Source organism: Marmota monax, unplaced genomic scaffold (genome assembly GCF_021218885.2).
Source record: "Marmota monax isolate L192 unplaced genomic scaffold, Marmota_monax_Labrador192_F-V1.1 WCK01_AAM20220418_F8-fsc00037, whole genome shotgun sequence".
In the NCBI taxonomy this organism is placed as follows: Eukaryota; Metazoa; Chordata; class Mammalia; order Rodentia; family Sciuridae; genus Marmota; species Marmota monax.
Genome location: NW_026693245.1, coordinates 13895687 through 13914980, shown reverse-complemented (window position 1 = coordinate 13914980; position 19294 = coordinate 13895687). Strand labels below are relative to the sequence as shown.

Here is a 19294-nt window from a genome sequence, read left to right as displayed (position 1 = left end):
ACCACCATTTGTTAAGGTAAGGCAGAATGCAGTATGGAGCTGCACTGTGGAAATCCTCATGCTTCTGGGCTAGCAATCTGCCCTGTAAACTGAAGCTAGATTAGTAAAATTAGACTGTGAAGGCCTGATCTGGGTTACAGTCAAAGAGAGGCTTCAGAAGCTTCCTCCTTACAGGTCCTTTTCTTTCTGTTTAATATTCCTGCGCCTTTTATCAAAGAGGCAAATACTGGGAGGCAGTACTTGAGAAAACTAAGTCCAAGATTAAAATAAAATACCCACACATTGGCCTCTGAAGTGAAAGATAGTGAAATAATAAACTCTGACCCCATTCTGGATTCAGTACTTGGGCAAGTTTTAAGAACAATAAGTCGTACAAAGTTTCCTGCAACACAATCCAGTTACTGAATCTGCTTTTTCTGACCACTAGAGGTACAGGCTAGGTCTAAACCACTATCCAGGTTTTCCAAGAAGAATGAATAACAACTGTTGGTAATACAACATACAAACATTAACATATGTTCAAGGAACAGTATTTTAGATTGTTAGATTATCTGCCAAAAGCCTGTTACTTAGTAAATAATAGTTACTGTTGTACCTAAACTAGTTATACATGTTGCAGCTTGCTCCTCAAAGAGAACATTCTATCGTCTTTCAAGTATAAAAACCTGCTTTATTTGGCACACAACAGTGAAGAGGTCTTGCAACATTTGCCAGAGGTAGACAAACAGAGCAAGCAGTTCAGTGCAATCACAAAATTTGAGCGCCAACCAAACCAGAGCTAATTTTTCAGTTCCTGTAGATTAGAAGACAATATTAACTCACCCTTTCTGCTTGTTGACTTTTGCATCCCTTTATTTGTGTACTGAAAGAACAAGTACCTCTGTGGGTACTCTATGCCCTGACAACTTAATTATTTATCAAGTTTACTTTGGGCAAATGTTGATCATTCTTTTGTTAAATGAGTTAGGCTCTTAAATTAAAAACAAACAGACAACAACAACAAAAAACCCCTTTCCCACAGCATGGCAGCATTTCCCCTTAGTAACAAGGTTCAGTGGATTCATCCTACCCCAGCTGCTATTTCCCCTCCCGAACAGGAAGACTTAAATATTGTGCAATCGTGAGAGGGGAACCAGGTGAGTGGTGAACCAGGCAGAACTATCCAGTCTTTCAAGGATCTTCGAGGGGCACTCGCCCTGACTTTGGGGCGGTGTGTGGGAACTACCTCCTTTCTTGACCCTTCCCCGAGGCCAAAGACATCACCACCAGGACCTCCAACAACGGTGCAGCTTCAGCAGGAGAGGGAGCTGTTTCCCGACTCACGTCGGGGGCACAGGCAGGCGAACCTATCAGTTTGGGGCCCGCTCCCGAGGCAGCCCCACGCCTTCTCGCCCACCTTCCATTCCCGGGCAGGAGGCCCAGGTTTCTGGCCCCCGGGGGAGCCCAGTGCCACCGCCCACACCGCAAGGCCTCACCTGCCGCTCCCCGGAAATCTCCACGCTGCCCTGCCCCCGCCCCCGCCCCCCACGTCCTCTGAGTGAAGGTCCCGGGACCCACAGCAATGGCGCAGCCGGAAACTAGCCCCTCGACTTCCTCACGCCGGACTCGGAGCTGGGGCCTGCCTGTGGGCGGTACGCAAGGGACTCGACTTCCGCCTTCCTGCTTCCGGTCTGGCAGTGAGTTGTAAGTGGGAGCCCGTGCTTTTGGGGCGATGCAGAGCGGCTGATGGCGGCCTCTGCAATGGTGTCCGGGTGTCGGGCAGAGGTGGCCGCAGCGCAAGGTGTGGCGGGGCCGACCCGGGTTCCCCGAGGCCCTCTACTCTGCGAGCCCTGCCCGGCCTGAGGCGGGATGAGGGCCTGCGCTTGCTGGGTCGAGGGGCAGGGATAAACGTGGCTCCCACGGGCCCGTTGCGGGAAGGAAGAATGAGCAAAGGGAGTCCTAAGGAAGGAGGGCAAGACAAAGGACTGAGTATGGCTGGCTGTCCAGAACCACCAGCTGCAGCTTCAGGCGCCAGGCAGGGCTGGCCGGGAGATGAGCCCCATCGATCTATTGGGCGGAAGAAGAGTAGTATCTGTTCCTTACAGTGTGAGGCCTGGGCGTCTGGTAGGATATTGAGGTGCACTAGAGATGTGCGGCCTGTGGACAACGCCTTTATGTAAACAGTAAAACTTTGCCATAAACCAGGTCCTTCTCCCTGGCTTAACGTTGCAAAGTTCTTTTGCTTATTCACTAAAACTTAATTAGTGCACTACTGGGCTGAAGAAGGATCCATTTTAGTAGAACCCGGTTCCAATTATGGGTGGCGACGTTTTGAAGTCGAGGGCTAGTGTATTTAATGTCATGTATCGTAAGTTGAAAATAGAGGCATGATTTTTGTTGAAAATGAGAAGAAACTGGAAAGATGGATTTGAAACCAATGACAGTTTTTGCCTGATGGTATTGGGGATAATAATTGGCTTTGTTTATCTTTTCTGATTTTCCTAAAAAAGGACACGAATCGCAATAACAGTTAAAAAAATACCTTTGAAGAGTAAGGCTAGGTGTTTGATTTTTGTAATGATGTACTTAATCTAATGAATAAATGAATGAATGGATATCAACCTTTCTGGTATACAAAGTTCAAGTTCTAGAAATAGATATGGTGAAGTGAGCCAGCTTGTCTTACAAGTCAGTGAATATCATAAATAATTTTATTGAAATAAATAATTCTGTAAAATACTTGATTTCCAGTAATTAGGATTTCCCTACAGGGAATTATAATTGTGTAAACTCAGATTAGGAAAAAAATAGGTATTTAAAAGTTTGTAATTGACAGTTACATGTTACAGAATTTAGAAATTTTCCATGTGAAAACATTACAGTTATCCTGAAAGTTCTGACTTAAATGTTTTCTCTCTTCTCTTCTACTTATCCATTTTATAGAATTTAACGCTCTCAGAAGTATACTGTGGAACCAAAGAAGGTAAAACCACCAAGGGTCATCAGAAATTGTGCTTGGCTCACTGATAATCCCCGGACAAAATTAGAGATCACTACTCAAGCATAAGGTAGATGATTTTTTTGAATCTTAGCAGACATTTTTAAGTATATTTACACCCATACCCTACCCAGGTATTTTAATTCTCCAGTTTGAATAGAGATTAGCACAAACATGAAAGGTACAAAAGCCTGTGGGCCAAAATAGAATTTGTCATTCAAGCTCATCCAATCCTTATTTGCCAGATGACTTCCCTTATCAACAGAAAAAGGAACAAAATGGATGTCACTTTTTATGATAACTTTTTTCTTTTATTTCATTCAGTAGGGGTCTCCAAAGCTGAAAGGGCATAAAATAGCACACACTTTTTAGCTTATACCTTTTGGCATATGAATGTAGGTATCATCCTGGCTCCCTTGCCTTTTTCTATTCCATTTCAGGAAATAGCCATCTATCACTTTCCTTTCCATGGGAATGTGTTTCATGCTTTGGGGCTTGTCCTTTTTTAAACATAAAAATTTGATTTGTACTTTTGTTAATTACCTGGTAGTACTGAGGATACATTAAATTACAAACAGGATTCAGCTGTTTCCTGAAATGAGCATGTGAAACAGACTCTTGTAAAAGTGTGCTGTTAGTTTATCTTGAATTTAGGAAGCATATGAGAACTTAGTAGTCCTTGAGACAGAGTTCAAATAATTTTTACTTTTGTTTCCTATAAATTTACATCTTTTAAGTGTTACTATTCTGGCTGCAGGTAATGGCACATGCCTGTAATACTAGCAACTGGGGACACTGAAGCAGGAGGATCACAAATAAAACGGGCTGGGATGTAGCTAAGTGGTAAAATACTCTGGGTTCAATATGTAGTCACCTTTTCCCTCCCAAAAGTTGCTATTCTGGTTGGCCTAGTTGAATTTTTTCCCCCTCTAACTGGAGTTATTAGTCCTTATTAAAAATAGTATTAATTTGTACTTTAAAAAAAATTGAGTGATAATGGAATTGTGAGTTAACTCTGTAACTTTTTTCAGAATTTTGATTAATCATACAGTCTTTTTCCTGTTGTCCATCCCCAGCTGACCCCCCAGTTTTCCTAAGACTGCTACAAAGATGTTTGACATAAAGGCTTGGGCTGAGTATATTGTGGAATGGGCTGCAAAAGACCCATATGGGTTCCTTACAACAGTTATTTTGGCCCTTACTCCACTGTTCCTAGCAAGTGCTGTACTGTCCTGGAAATTGGCCAAGATGATTGAAGCCAGGGAGAAGGAACAAAAGAAGAAACAAAAACGTCAAGAGAATATTGCAAAAGCTAAACGACTCAAAAAGGACTGAAGGAATGTATAGGCTCTGCAACCAGAGAAAAATCATTTGGAAAATTATGCAGCTTTGGAAGGACTCACTAAGGTTTCTTTGGATTTCATGATAGTATTATTTAGTATGAAATCTGATCATGTAGAAGAATCATGTTTTGACCTCCATACTGTAGTTTTAGGCTTGGGTACCGAAGTTTGTAGGTATCTACTGGCAGTTATAAATAAACATACATACAGGTTGAGCATCCCTAATCAGAAAATCTCAAACTTGGAATGCTCCAAAATCCAAATTTTTTTGTGCACCAACATGATGCCACAAGTGGAAAATTGCAGTAAAAACACAAGTATGCTAAAAATATATAAAAATACCACATAAAATTACTTTCAGTCTATACGAAACAAATGAATTTTGTGTTTAGACTAAGGTTCTGTCCTCAACACATCTCATTATGTATATGCAAATATTTCAAAATCTGAAAAAAATCAAACACTTCTGGTCCCAGACATTTCAGATAAGGGATACCCAACTTAACAATACAAATTCTTCATAGGTGATTAAGTTATTTGCCATTTTGCAGCTTTTGTACTGAAATGATTATGGAGAAATGAGTTTAGATTGTGAACTTTATTCAAATAGTGGCTTAAAATGGGATCCTGTTCTGAACAAAATATGTTAAGAATATAAGACAATTATCCTTTCTGAGGTGAAAAGTTTGTTCTTAAAGGAGATACAGTATATTAATCACATCTTTTATCATTATTGCTTATTCCTTGGAATGTACTCATTTTTGGATTTCTCAAAGTAAAATAGTATTAATGAGTATACAAGTCTGTTTTCTTCTTTTTTTTTTTTTCTGATTTTAGCCTTTAAGACAACTGGTGATTATCAAGACATTCTCATTTTTAAAACCTAATTTTATAAAGAATTTTCTTGATTATGTAGAATACTGTCTTCTGGTTATAACAGTCTTTGTACTTATGAACATTGCCATTTTCTTAAGAGATGTGTTGTTGAGAAGAATGACACTATGATTTAAAGCTTGTAGTAAAAAGGCCAAATACTGTAGTATCTTGGAACCATTTTATTTTTGTGTTATATAAAACAGTGAAACAGTGAAAAAGTTTTATCAGGTAATTTGTTGGTTATATAGATGGCACTTTTGGTTTTATTCCATTCTTTAACTCATAGGTAGTGATGTCCTGTACTTTTTGATCCAAAAAGTTTGAGGTAAAAATTGAAATTTCATATTTTTTTTAATAGAGTTAACAGCTAAGCCATAACTTCTTCAATGGTAAGAAAGGCTTAAAATTTGGGAAGATTTTGTCGGGTATAGTAATAATTGTACAAATAGAATAAAATTGTATTCAAAATGAGAATCATATAATTCAAAGTACAGAGCTAAAGGATCTCTCCTTAAGTAGTATAACTGGAACTTTGACTATTAAACATGGCTTTTCTAAATGCATGGTCCAGTAATTTTATTCATTGTATTTAATAGCTTATTAATGTTTCTGCACCTCTGAGAATGAATATTAAGTAATTGTCCAACAGCTCTCATTTTAAAATGAAACCAGATAATGAAATAAATTTGATACTTTTATAAGAGGTCCTGGGTTTTTGTCTTTTTTTGGGAGAGAATAATAAGATATGTAAGTTAGACTTTCAAAGGGTTATGAATTTCCCTTGTACCTAAATGTATTTATAAAAGCTTAGGACAGTGTTTCTTAAATTTGAGAACCTAAGGATTTTTGAGAATGGTATGGACCAGTTTGAATAACACTTAATGTTATTTTTAGGTTACCAGTACCTACTTGAAGCTAGTATAATAGACACGTTATAACGCCAGACATTGAAATAATTCAATGTTTAATTATAAGCTGGTTGTTCAGGTGATCTAGGATATGCTTTATATATTATCTTTAAAATTAAAACTTGCTTATACAGAACTCCTGGTCTTCATGAGTCTGCAGAGCCCATTTTAAGAAAAACTAGGTTAAGGTAAATCCAAAATGTTAGGGTGTCTGTAGTTAAGCTGTTCATGGAAAGAATTTATATACATATTTTGCTTATGGAATATTTTAGAGTAATAAAAGCATTGAAGCAAAGAATGTGGTCCTTATAATTCTTACTTCTCTTACTAAAGCTGTGGTTTCACTGGTTCTGTTGTAACAATTTAAAAGTATTTTTCTGTGATTTGTTAAAGTTGTAACATTAATTTTTTATATTTTTTTTGCCATAAGCTATTTGTTTTTTCTTCAGCTTTTCTCAACATTTATAGAGCCTTTTTTATGGTGAGTTCAAGTTTTTTTTTTTCTTTAAATATATATTTTTTAGTTGTAGGTGGACACAATATCTTTATTTTATCTTTATGTGGTGCTGAGGATTGAACCCAGTGGCTCACACATGCTAGGTAAGCGCTCTACCTCTAAGCCACTACCCCAGTCCTTCAACAAGGTTTTATAATATTTATGTATGTTTGGGGAGGAGGCATAAAGCAGAGAATATTGTGAAGTTTGGGATTCTAAAAAAAAAATTCCGTCTTCTCTCACCTTAATAAACATTATTTTTTTAAAAATCCCATTTATTCAAAATACAACTTTTTAGTTTCGTTTTGTTGACTATTAAACATGGCTTTTCTAAATTGAGGACTGAACTCAGGGACACTTGGCCACCGAGCCACATATCCATCCCTATTTTGGAAACTATCCCCAGATTGCCTCTAATATTTTATCAGAAATATATAAATAGAGGGCTGGGGTTGTAGCTCTGTGGTTGAGTGCTTGCCTTGAATGCAAGAGGCACTGGTTTCGATCCTCGGCACCACATAAAAAAATAAAACAAAGATATTGTTTCTGTCTAGATCTAAAAAAAATAAAAGATATATAAATAGATTGTGTGTCAGAATTTGACTCTTGATATCCACTACTGCTGTATCAGATGTGTAAGTGCATTTTTGAAACTTTAAGAATGGACCTACTGAAAATGAGCTTAGGAAGCTTTGGGCAGGAACCCAGGACTGAAATAATAATTAACTGTGCCTCATTCCTTTGTCATTACATGTTATAAATGAGAGGAAACTTGATCTTGTTTAGGAATTATTGTTTTTATGTTTGCATATGGTTAGAGGAAATCACTGATTTAGTAGAATATATTTAAGGACAATTTCTCCATTTCTCAAACATAGGAAAAGATTCCATGGTCAGATACCTAAAGTTTGGGAAACATAAGCAGAACTTGGACAAGTTTCTTTTCTGCATGATTTCTTGGAGTCTTTAACCTAATATGACTGCCATGGATTCTCCTTTGTACCACTTTTTTCCCCAAAGAACATAACACAGTTTGGAAAAACCTAATATAAATACATTCAGGTTACACTTTTAAATAAAAGAGGTAGCATTAAAAAAACCAATATAGTGGTTTTGATTCAGGGTTAATTAAGAAATAGCAAGAAATCTGTTAGAAAAATGGAGAAGACTTATTTCCTCCATTTTTGTTGGTTTTTATACCCTTTTTTGTTTTTTATTATTACTTTTTGTACCAGGGATAGAACCCAGAGCACTGTACCACTGAGCCCCATCCCCAGCCCTTTTTATTTTTTATGAGACAGGGCTACACTAAGTTGCTGAGGCTGGCCTCAAACTTGTGATCCTCTTATTTCAGCCTTCTGGGATTACAGGCATGTACCACCATGTCTGTCATTTTGTTGGTTTTTAACTTAAAATACATAAGGCATAGCTAATTGGCTAGATTTTAAACCCCAGAGACTTTTTTTTTTTTTTGCACCACAAAGTTTGTATAATAATTAAGCCCAATATTGTAAAAACTAAAAATATGTGTATAGCATATATAACATAGGCATAGAAAGCCAGGAAGGACTGGCTCTAAGAAAGTATCTAGAGTATCTACAATGTTATTTAATTATGCTAATAGGAACATTTTTAATTTTGAGACTAAAATTTTTAAACTACTTTTGAAAAACTATAAAAAACTTGTAAATGGCCAAAATGTCATTATTTTAAAAATGAAATATGGTGGCCAAGCTAATATTTAATATTTCAATTATACTTTGCAAGTGTTTGGCCTTAAAGGTAGGTATTTTTTTAAAAATATTTTTTAGTTATTGATGAACCTATTTATTTATTTATTTATATGTGGTGCTGAGAATTGAACCCAGTGCCTCACACCTGCTAAGGCAAGCACTCTGCCACTAAGCCACAAACCCCAGCCCAAAGCTAGGTATTTTAAAAAAGTTGCTTGGAAAGGCAAAACTTAATCAGGACAAGATTATAGTTCATTTTTAAATATAGAACATCCCCTAAAAACATCCTCTAACAATGTAGTCATCCTAACTGTGCCTCATTCCTTTGTCATTACATGTAAAGGAAAGTGGCAAGGGGCACCTTTAAGACTTCTATGATGGATTGTCTCCTGTTGGTCCTAATTCCTCTCCAAACTCCAGCCACAGTTTAACCATAAGGTAGTTTTTGTCCCATTTTCTCAGCAAGGTGGTTCCTTTTTATAAGCTAAATTTCTTTGCATTTACACATTTTATCCAAGTTCATGTTTTTGATTAGTCCTTTGGAATTTTTTTAAAAATATTTTTTAGTTTAGTTAGTTTAGTTGGACACAATACCTTTATTTTATTTATTTTTATGTGGTGCTGAGGATCGAATCCAGGGCCTTGCACATGCCAGGCAAGTGCTCTTCTGCTGAGCCATAACCCCAGCCTGTAGTCCTTTGGAATCTTAATAGGGTACATCAACAAAAATAAAAATATCAGTTTTTCCTTTTATATTTTATCATTTGGGAGAGCTCACTACCCTTATTCTGCCAAGATATATCCTTCCACCTAAGGATCCTATATGCATTGAGCATTCACAACTACCTGAACACTCCTTAGAGTAGTAATCTAAGAAGGGAAAAGAAATTCTAAGCAAATTCATGAACAAGATGAGGACTAAACCAAATGTAAGATTTAAGGCTAAAGAGTTTACACTTCAATGCTTCCTAATCTCATGTTACTTATGGGTACTAAAAATGAATTCTTAAGCTAGAATACAGAGTTATTGTATACCTAGAAAATATAAAGTAACCAACCTTTTATTTGTTAAAATTGTTATATCCATGTAAATTAAATGATTTCATCAGTGCAATTCATTGATTTTGGCTCTTGCCATCTTGTGGCATCCAAGATCCTGGCTGAAAGGTTTTACCAGTGCTGGTGGGTGCCTCTGAGGGTTCTTCCTTTCCAAAGTATGGAGCAGAGGCATGCCCTTTAATGTGAGTTTGAACAGGTGGAGGCAAATGTTCCTTGATGGTCTCTTTACTAAGGAGTTTTTCTTTTTCATAAAAATCTTGACTTTTAATTTTCATTTCTTCTCTATATTTCTCATTCTTTAATATTTCCTGCACATATATACATATAAATAGAAAAAATATTAAATTAAAAGCTTAAATACCAAAGAAAGGTTTTATGAAAACAAAAGTCAATAAAAATAAAAAATACATACATGATACTTGCTTTTTCAATTAAATTTTTGGATATATACAGGATAATTTTTTAAAAATTTGATTATCAGTGTTAAAATGATTCTCATTTTATGTTAAGATTTTATGGTAGAAATAGACATGAAGGACCACAGAATAGAAATATTTTCTATCCCAAAATGGAAATAAGCTATTAAACATGAAATATTACACAGGAGCATAAGTCACTTAATGAAAGAATTTGAAAGCTTATCAACTATTTTCTGCCTTAAAATTCTTTTTCTATGGGAACTAAAGTGTTAAAGCTAAGGCCACCTTATGGTTCCAAATCCAAGCCATCTATCTCCCCTTCTTTAGAGTGATAATGGCAGAGGATAGGAATGGAATCTGAGTTCAGTATGCCCTGGACACTAGTTCCAAAGGCACTTTGCTATTGGAAATGCTTCCTCAGATCAGTACAATCTGTGCAGTGCACTTCTGTTTCTCAGATTTGCTATTCTATCTAGAAGGATTTATACCCAAAGTAACAATCTCTTAGCTATTTTACTAAACACAAGACCATCGAATTTAAGAAGCAGCTTTAAATGTACCACTAAAGGCATTTAAGCTTCTGTATTCATCCTTGATTTCAGTGATGCCAAAATTTAAAAAGATGTGCATCTTAAAAACAGATGAAATGTTTTTCTTCTATCTTATTTTTAAGTGAATTTAAAAAATTTCAATACCTTTATTTTATTTATTATTAGTTGGTGCTGTGGATCAAACCTAGTGCCTCACATGTGCTAGACAAGTGCTCTACCACTGAGCTACAACTCTAGCCCATGGATGAAAAATTTTAATGTTGTTTTTGCTTATCTGGGTTTTCTGATTTTTCTTTAGGAATAAAATAAATGTCATTTATAATACAAAAATTAGAACATTAATGTAACTAATATCACAACATTGAAAAAAACAAGTTCTCAAGTTTTTTTTAAAAATTTACCACTTTAAAAAAATGACACTTTAAAGGGCAACATCATGGCATCTATGATGTAATCTTTCTGTTTCTAAAGTGAATTTCAAGTAGTATAGTCCTTTAAAACCATAAGCACCAATATTTAAAATAATGGGTTGAAGTTAAGAGACGGTGGCGTATGCCTATAATTCCAGCTACTTGAGAGGCTCAGGAGGTGATCTCAACTCCTGGGCAACTTAGTGAGACTGTGTCTCAAAAAGTAAAAAGGGCTGTAGCTTAGTGGTAGGGAGTCCCTGGATTCAATCTCCAGTATTCTCCCTGACATGTGAACAAAATTAAAATTTAAAAAATAGCTATAGTGTTATAGACTTATATATGAAGGATGGCCCATCTAATGAAATTTCTCCCTCAAACATATGAGGAAAAGAACAATATTTATAAATGTTATTGTAGTTTTCACAATACAGAGCAAATCCCCATGCATAGTTTAATAACCACAGGAAGTTTAGGGGCAGCTGCTAACAAGTGAGGGTGAGAGTAGAGAAATCAGGCTTTGCTTTTCTTACACCATATAGAACTCTTATGTAAGGTGATTTTACACAAAGGTTATCCTTTCCTGTGATATTGGAAATAATGCAAGTTAGACAAGAATACTTTTTTGGTATTGCCATGTTTTTCAAGTTCCTGTGTCTTCATATGAAGCTCAGTCTGGGGAGCAGAATGGAAGGTTCAGGGCCAGGTTAAACTTACCCTGGTAACTGATCTCAAGTAGCAAGAGGCTACTCAGGCTCACATGGAGCTTGCTTGATCTTGGCAAAATAACATCAGTTACATCCCCCCAAACTGTGCGTGCCCATGCCTACTCTATTTACTTCACCACCATTGCTGCAGTTGCATAGTTGGTACACAGATGTGCCCTCTGAATAACGGCGGATGGGATGTAGCTCTGTGGTAGAGTACTTGACTAGTTTACATGAAGCCCTGGATTCAATCACTAGCACCTCAAAAATAAATAAATAAATAAATAAATAAATAAATAAATAAGAAAAAGAAAAAAGCGTCTCTTATTTCTCTTGCTTTCAAATAATATTTCTTTATTTGACATTACTCTTTTTGAAAAATATTGTTTCTAGTTGTCAATGGACCTTTATTTATTTATTTATATGTGGTATTGAGAATTGAACCCAGTGCCTCATGCATGCTGTTCATCTGCAACTAAAAAAATATAAAACAAAAAAACATTACTTTTCTTACTCAATTTCTGTCTTATAAAATAGCTATTTAGATAATTGAAAAGCCACTAATGATTATGGTGATCATTTTGACATGTGCAGAAGGATTAAAGATTGCAGAGTTGAAAAACATGGAGACTATACTTTTTCCTAGAAAAATTATTTATTATTTTTTGGTATCAGGAATTTAACCCAGGGATGCTTAACCTTTAAGCCACATCCCCAGCCCTTTTTATTTTTAATTTTGAGATGGTCTCACTAAGTTGCATCGGGCCTCACTAACTTGCTGAGGCTGGCCTTGAACTTGTGATGCTCCTGTCTCAGCCTCCTGAGCTGCTGGGATTATAGGCATAAGCTGCTACAATGGGATATTATTATTATTTTGTAAACTAATTGCTACCAGGCAGAACCCTGCTAATAGCTTCTAGGGAAATTAAACAGAACATAAATCATTTATAAAAGGGAATCTAATTTTGTAACCATTTGGTATTAACCAATGAAAGTATGAATTATATTAAGAAAGTCTATTTTAGCATGGAAACTATCCTAAAGCAAAGATTTTTTTTTCCCCCTTAGAATTCCTTGGAACAATATCACCTTGTCTCCATGTATTTATCAGTTTCTTTATGTTCTAGTGTTTTGTGTAGGGACAAATCAGAAGCCAGGGGAGCTTTCTTTATAGTTTGTATTTTAAAAAGACATTTATCATTTTACCTATTGCTTTTCTTCCTGTCAATATTTTTTCTTAAACTAAACAAAAGATGGCTGTTGACATTTTATCACTTTATATTGTGCCATGATTTATTTAACAACTACCCTATTTTTCCCAATATTTCACTTCATTTAAAAAATAACATTGTGATGATTATCCATGTAGATTATTCTTTGACTCAGGGTTCCAACCCAAATTTACCTTTCACTAGCTGTGTGACACCAAGAAAGTCATTTAACTTTCTCAATACTAATTTCTTTCTTTGAAAATGGGGATAAAATTAATTGATAACAGTATTATGTTTCCTAAGATTGTTGACAATATATGACAAGGTAATTATGCTTTTATAAAACTATGATGCCAAATGAAGTATCTTTTTTCTTTCTGTTCCCTTTAAGTAATCTCTATAGAGTTCCTTTAAAGGTTGACAGGTCTATACAGATTACAAATTCTTCCATATTCTAATATAAGCCAAACATTACTATTGGTTTAAAATTATGAATCTTTAAAAAATGTGATTATGTATGTATAGGTGTTTACACTTAAAATACTCATTAGTTACTCTTTCCATTGTTAGATTCCTCTGAAAGCTTTTCAATGGTGGTTAAGAAAATGGGGTCTGAAGTCAGACTACCTGCATACAAATCCCAGGTTTTCCATTTTACTAGCTCTGTGACCCAAGGATTGTTACTTAACCTCTCTCTGCTCAGTTTCTTTATGTGTAAAATGGAGATAACAATACTGTATTCCTCAATGAGCTGCTGTAGAGATTGGGCAAAAACTGGTGGCTGGGTAGTGATAGTACAAATAGGTATAGGTGGATTTCAAAGTAGTGACTGTTTAATTCATTCACTAAAAAAAAATTAAAGTAAAAAAATTCAGTTTGATTGCATTAGCCACATTTCAAGTATTTAACAGCCATCTTGGCTATCATATTGCAAAGTACAGATACAAAATATTTCCATCATTGCAGAAACAGAAACTACTGGACTGTACTAATCTAGATCTATCCTAACAAAACTTAAAAATAATCTTCCAAAAGTTTGGGCTAACACACATGCCAATTAATGGTTCTCCTGAACAAAATCAATATTTTCTAAAGGAAGACAACAAAACCAGACATTAAACAAAATAATATTTCAGTGTTCATCATGCAACCAAGAAGCAAAAAGGAGAAAAGTATGATTGAAAATCAGTTAATGGAAACAGACTCAAATAACAGAAATGACTGAATTAACAGATTTTATCAAAGGTACTATAAAAATGTTCAAAGATTTAAAGGAAAAATGTCCATTAAGAGGAAATAAATGGAAACTTAAAAAGAACTGGGCTTCTAGAAGTGAAAAATAAAATATATAAAATGAAATATTTAATGGAGTGATTAACAGATTAGACACTGCAGAAGAACAATCTGAAAATAAGGCAATGGAAGATATATAAGCTGAAGCAAGTAGTTTTTTTTTTTTTTTTTTTTAAGCTTAAAAACTGAACAGAGCCTCAGGGAGCTGTGGGGCAGTGTCAAGTGGCCTAACATGCAAATGGAGTCACTGAAGAGGAAAGAATGACTAAAAAACCCAAACAGATAAAAATATAAATCTCTATATTCAAGAAGCTCTACAAACCCCAAGCAGAATAATCATAAAATCCAAGTACATCAAAATCAAATTGATAAAAACTAATGATAAAGAGAAAAATCTTAAGCTAACCATGGGGGAGAGGGGACATACACATTTATAGAAGAGACAAATAGCACTGAGTTCTCATCAGAAACAAAGCTACCAGTAAGATAGTGGAATGACTTTAAAGTGCTTTAAGATAAACTGCCAATTTAAAATTCGGAATCCAGTGAAAATATCCTTTAAAAATGAAGAAATAAAAACATTTTCAGACAAAAAAGTGAATTTGTCTCAAGCAAAAGAAACATCTACAAGCCAATCTACTACAAGAAACATCACAGGAACTCCAGTTAAAGGCACATGGTAAAAGATGGAAACCTAAAGCTACACAATAAAATAAACTGCTGGAAATAATAAGAAGGAAGAACTTCATTGCAAAGGAAAATACAGATTCGGAACGCTTCGCTAGATGATGGCTGCTCTATAACTTGTCCATCCAGTTTAAATCCCTGAGGATATGATCATCACACTGCCCAGTAAAACCACTATGAATCTTGTAGCTCAACATGACTATACTAAGAAGAGTTCTCAAGCTTTACAAACCCAGTTTAGAAGTATATCCTGAGTGGGTCTGGTGGCACACACTTGTAATCCCAGCAGCTTGGGAGGCTGAGGCAGGAGGATCACAAGTTCAAAGCCAATTTAACAACTTAGCAAGACCCTATATAAACAACAACAACAACAAAAAACAAACAAACAAACTAAAAAAGACTGGGGATGTGGCTCTGTAGTTGAGCATCCTTAGGTTCAATCCCCATTACAATAAAAATAAGTATAGCCTGAGAGGCAAGAGGACTATTGTTTGTACATGCAGCCCTCAAATCCCTCACTTAGCCTGTCTCATTGCCCCTCTATTCCCAATCAATAAGGAGCTTCTGCTCACCAAGCATTCCACGTCTTATACCATCGTCCTGGCTCCCCTGATTTAGGATTTGGAACAGTATGTCAACAATGTTTCTTGTTTGCCTGAAGTGAAGCCTTATGAAGTTGACAATTAGAAAGTCATGAATGAGGTCAATCCCATTCTAGGAGGGTCACAAAGAGTCCTTGGAAGTACTGAAGGATATTATTCTCCACCAGTCTCAGGGAAGAAGAGAAAGAAACCATGCTGAGAATGGAGAAAGCAAAAGCTGTGTTAAAATCTTGTATGTCAAAATATTCCTTAAAAAGAACCCCAGATTCATCAGTATTATATATACATTTTTTCTAGGTCAAAATTTTAACGGTCATTCTGAAGGATTAGATTAAAAAGGAAATTTAAACAAGGAGAAGCTATGAATGCCTTCAACAAACTTATCACTGTTTTTGTAAAAGACATATTAATGGCTATTGTGACTATTCAGTAATGTGAACTTAATTCCTCCCACCCTCCACCAAAGCTGAAGTTCAAATCCTTTCCAAAACCATCATTGTGCTAAGAACACTTATAGTAGCTGTACTACTATTGTACTCAGTGTTGCAAATTCCTTTGTATGGTAATGCAAAAAGCTTTTGAATTAAAAAAAAAAACAAAGCCTAAATATGCAATTTATTAATATGCTGTCATATTTAGTTTACTCACCGACACTAGGCATGATATGATCATTCCATTTGTTTCACATAGTCCCTCATGTGAAATCCTAGTACATCTGAGTTTTCCCAAATGGTGAGGAATTCAGTTCTAATAATCAGTTATGACTCTGAGTTATTAGATAACAGAAATGGGTATTTATACTATAAAAAGGAGGCGAAACAAATGGCAGAATAGAAATAGAGAGCTCTTCAGTAATGCATTGAGAGAGAGAAAGGAAATTGAGGCAATGCAAAACTGGGTCTTGGAACTGCAAAAATCTGAGAGAAGGGAGAGAGCAGAAAACTGCTCTGTGATGAAGTTATCATGAGGATTGAAGTTTAGATTACTTGGCAAGTTCTAGGGGAAAAGAAGAGCTGAGAAATATTCAGGTGAGTTAAAAAGGCTATCTCAAGCTGCAATACATGCCTGTAATACCAGTGGTTCAGGAAGTTGAGGCAGGAGGATTGCAAGTTCAAACCAGCCTCAGCAAAAGTGAGGCACTAAGCAATTCAGTGAGACCCTGTCTCTAAATAAAAAAATACAAAATAGGGCTGGGAATGTGGCTCAGTGGTTGAGTGCCCTGAGTTCAATCCCAGTACCCCCTACCTCCCCAAAAGGGTATCTCAAGAGTTTTCTGTCAAATATATACACTGTGTTGTGTCTCTAGGGCCAAAGGTAACAATTCTGAGTCTATACTATGAAATGGAATTGAGTATATAGATGCAGGTATAAGTAGACATACAAAAGCATTTCAGACAAACAGAAGAACGAGAAGATATACTCCATTCATGTATGATGTGTCAAAATGTATTCTACTGTCATGTATAACAAATTAGAACAACAACAAAAAATTTCAGAATTATTCTATCATGAGGTGTTTAATGCTTTATATATACACACATAATGCTGACGCTGTGATATTCGTGTTAAATATAACATTTCACGATAATAAAATCCCAAGTTATTTTTGTGTATGTATGTTTGTTTGTTTGTTTGTTTATTTATTTATTTATTTATTTATTTTTATGATGCTGGGGATTGAATCCAGGGTGTTGCATATGCTTAGTGTGCACTCTACCATGAGCTAAACCCTAAGTCATTTAATTTTTATATCAATAGACTCCATGGAAATGAAATAGAGTCAGTGTTTTGTTAGGGAATTATCAAGTTTCTTTGAAAGTGTTATGAATCTAACTATAAAAAAATTCAGACTTATGCAGGTTGAATACATATATACACATCATACCCTGGTTCTTCTTTGATGTTCTGGCTCCATGCTCCTCTGGAGTTTAGTATTTACAAATGGTCTCCATTTAACTTCAAGTACTTGAGAATTCCAAGTATGTGTATGTATGTATATGTGTGTGTGTGTGTGTATATATATATATATATATATATATATATATATATATATAAAATTCTGTTCAAATTTAATTTCACACACATGCCAAAACAAAATCTAAATACAGGTTAAAATAAATTAAACAGTGCTTCATTGTTAGACAGTTTATTTCCCTAATAAATAGACAGATTATTTCCCTAATCCATATGTTTTTACCTCTTACCAGATATATGTTACATACAGGATAAATTTGACTTTGATAGCTACATTAATTTCTTTCCATAATTTAAACTACACATGCTAATGAATAATTTTTATTTTAATGAATATTCAACATTTAAAAGTATGAATACATTGTCTTTAAGTCAAAACAAATTTTGAAAAATACAAGAGTTTAATAAATAGATTATAAATAAAATTCAACATGAAGTATGTCTTGAACCCTACACTATAGGTACCTAGAAAAGGTGTTACAACCTTAAATACTGGAATATACCAGTCTCCAACCTTCAAAATAATTATAATGGGAATTTAATGTTTTAAATGTTCTAAGCTGATTTTTTTCTGTGTGCTGGAAATAGAATCCAGAGCCTCATACAAACTAGTCCCACACTCTAGCACTGAGGTACACACCCCTCCCAATCTCCAGATGTTTTTTTAACAGTATATTTGTAACATACTAAGAAGAAATTCAGACCTAGCAAATGCTATAGTGATGTCTAAGGTTGAAAATATTGCCAAATTGTTTAACTAAACTATATTTTCTAGTTCCTCAATTTGAACTGCCAGAATGAAATAAGTCATTAGAACACCATTTTCTAGTCTAGGAAAGAAAGAAGAGAAAAAATTGGGGAGGCATAGAGATCTTTAAAAGGTTTTCTGGGTTCAGACCCAAGGCAAGCCTTGCTAGACAGTAATAAAAAAATGGATTTAATCTTGCCCAGATGGGAGTAGGAACCAAAAGGGTAAATAAATGATAGCACTTAGGTTAGTATGCTAGCACTGGGTTGCTAAGAAATCTATTAGAATGAAACAACAGCCAAGCGAGTTATACTTTAGCAGACGTTATTCCTGCTACATGTTCTTGCCAATCACTAGTATGCCTCTGCCAAATCAGTGTCACATTTAATTTATTCACATTCAAATCTATTGCAAACATCCTTTGATCAATTACAATAATGAAAATGTACACTGAGTTTGTTGTTTTGACATGCTTGCTTGAACTTTCCTCCTCATTTAAAAAAAAAAAATTTCTAATTGCAAGAAGTGAATCCCAATGGTTCTTGTTATTTGAGGGGACAATTGTAAGGTTTGTTTATATTTTTTGCTGGCTAGGAATTTCTGGCACTGAGTTTTATTTCTTTGAACTTGAGCCAGAATAATTATTAAATCTCAAAATGTCACTAAAATGAACTAATCACAGAGCTCAAGTCATTAATAGTTTTGCGGGTGCTATTTCCTTTAATAAAATAAATGAACTTTCACATATATGGGGAAAAAAAAAGACCTCTGAGCAAAAGACACAATTACATAATTGAAAAAAAAACAGCAGTTAAACATTAATAAAAAATAATTAGTCACTTTAGTCCTACTTAATTGAACTACTCGAGTGGGAATCAAAGAAAACCTCGCTCCCTTGTGTAAGAAGTGGAAAGACCAAAATCCCTGGGACAAAAGGTAATGTCATGTTCTTATTGCTTTCTGGGCTTGGCCTCTTTGAGAGGTGAAGAAAAGGAAGGGAGGCAAGAGCCTCGGAGAAAAGAAGAGGTTTCATCAGTGTATGATTGCTAACATTTATTGAGCCATCTACTGTAGGGAGAAACGAGTTCTCCTCTAAATTGAGAGAAGGAAGAATAGAAGTTGGGAAAGAAGAGGTGAGACAAGAGTTAGAGAAGCTGAAGCTCAGAATTACAGAGCCTGCCCTAGAGAATAAAAACTGGCCAAAAATTGCACTCTTGAGGACCCGATGCAGAGACAACAGGGCTGAAAGAGATGTTCAATCATTCATACGTTTTTCATTCATTCAATAAATACATACTGAACT

The 19294-nt window shown here is 35.3% G+C and overlaps 2 protein-coding genes across 7 annotated transcripts in view; one reads left to right on the top strand and one right to left on the bottom strand.

Annotated features, from left to right (window-relative positions):
- The first annotated feature begins 1558 nt into the window (after positions 1-1558).
- Smim15 (small integral membrane protein 15) lies at positions 1559-5755 on the top strand. 5 transcript variants are annotated; one of them, XM_046456376.2, is made up of 3 exons: positions 1559-1676; positions 2923-2962; positions 4054-5755. In XM_046456376.2, exon 3 carries the CDS (start codon positions 4088-4090, stop codon positions 4310-4312), a length of 225 nt encoding a protein of 74 aa, XP_046312332.1. In that variant the 5' UTR covers positions 1559-1676; positions 2923-2962; positions 4054-4087; the 3' UTR covers positions 4313-5755. The 5 variants fall into 5 exon arrangements, with proteins under 5 accessions (XP_046312332.1, XP_046312330.1, XP_058439121.1 ...); XM_046456374.2 differs by having other exon boundaries at positions 1561-1676; positions 2923-3047; XM_058583138.1 differs by having other exon boundaries at positions 1583-1683; positions 2923-3047.
- The window catches only part of Ndufaf2 (NADH:ubiquinone oxidoreductase complex assembly factor 2), a 184491-nt gene continuing 170557 nt past the window's right edge, over positions 5361-19294 (bottom strand). The window contains exons 4-5 of one of the 2 annotated variants that reach the window (XR_009227975.1): positions 9392-9700; positions 5361-9038 (exon numbers count right to left, since the gene is read on the bottom strand). Coding sequence is in view for 1 of the 2 variants with exons in the window: in XM_046456371.2 (XP_046312327.1) it covers positions 9449-9700 (252 nt within the window). In the remaining variant the exon portion in view is untranslated. Of the gene's footprint in view, positions 9039-9378; positions 9701-19294 lie in introns of those variants that run through there. The other variant, XM_046456371.2, reaches the window with a different exon arrangement.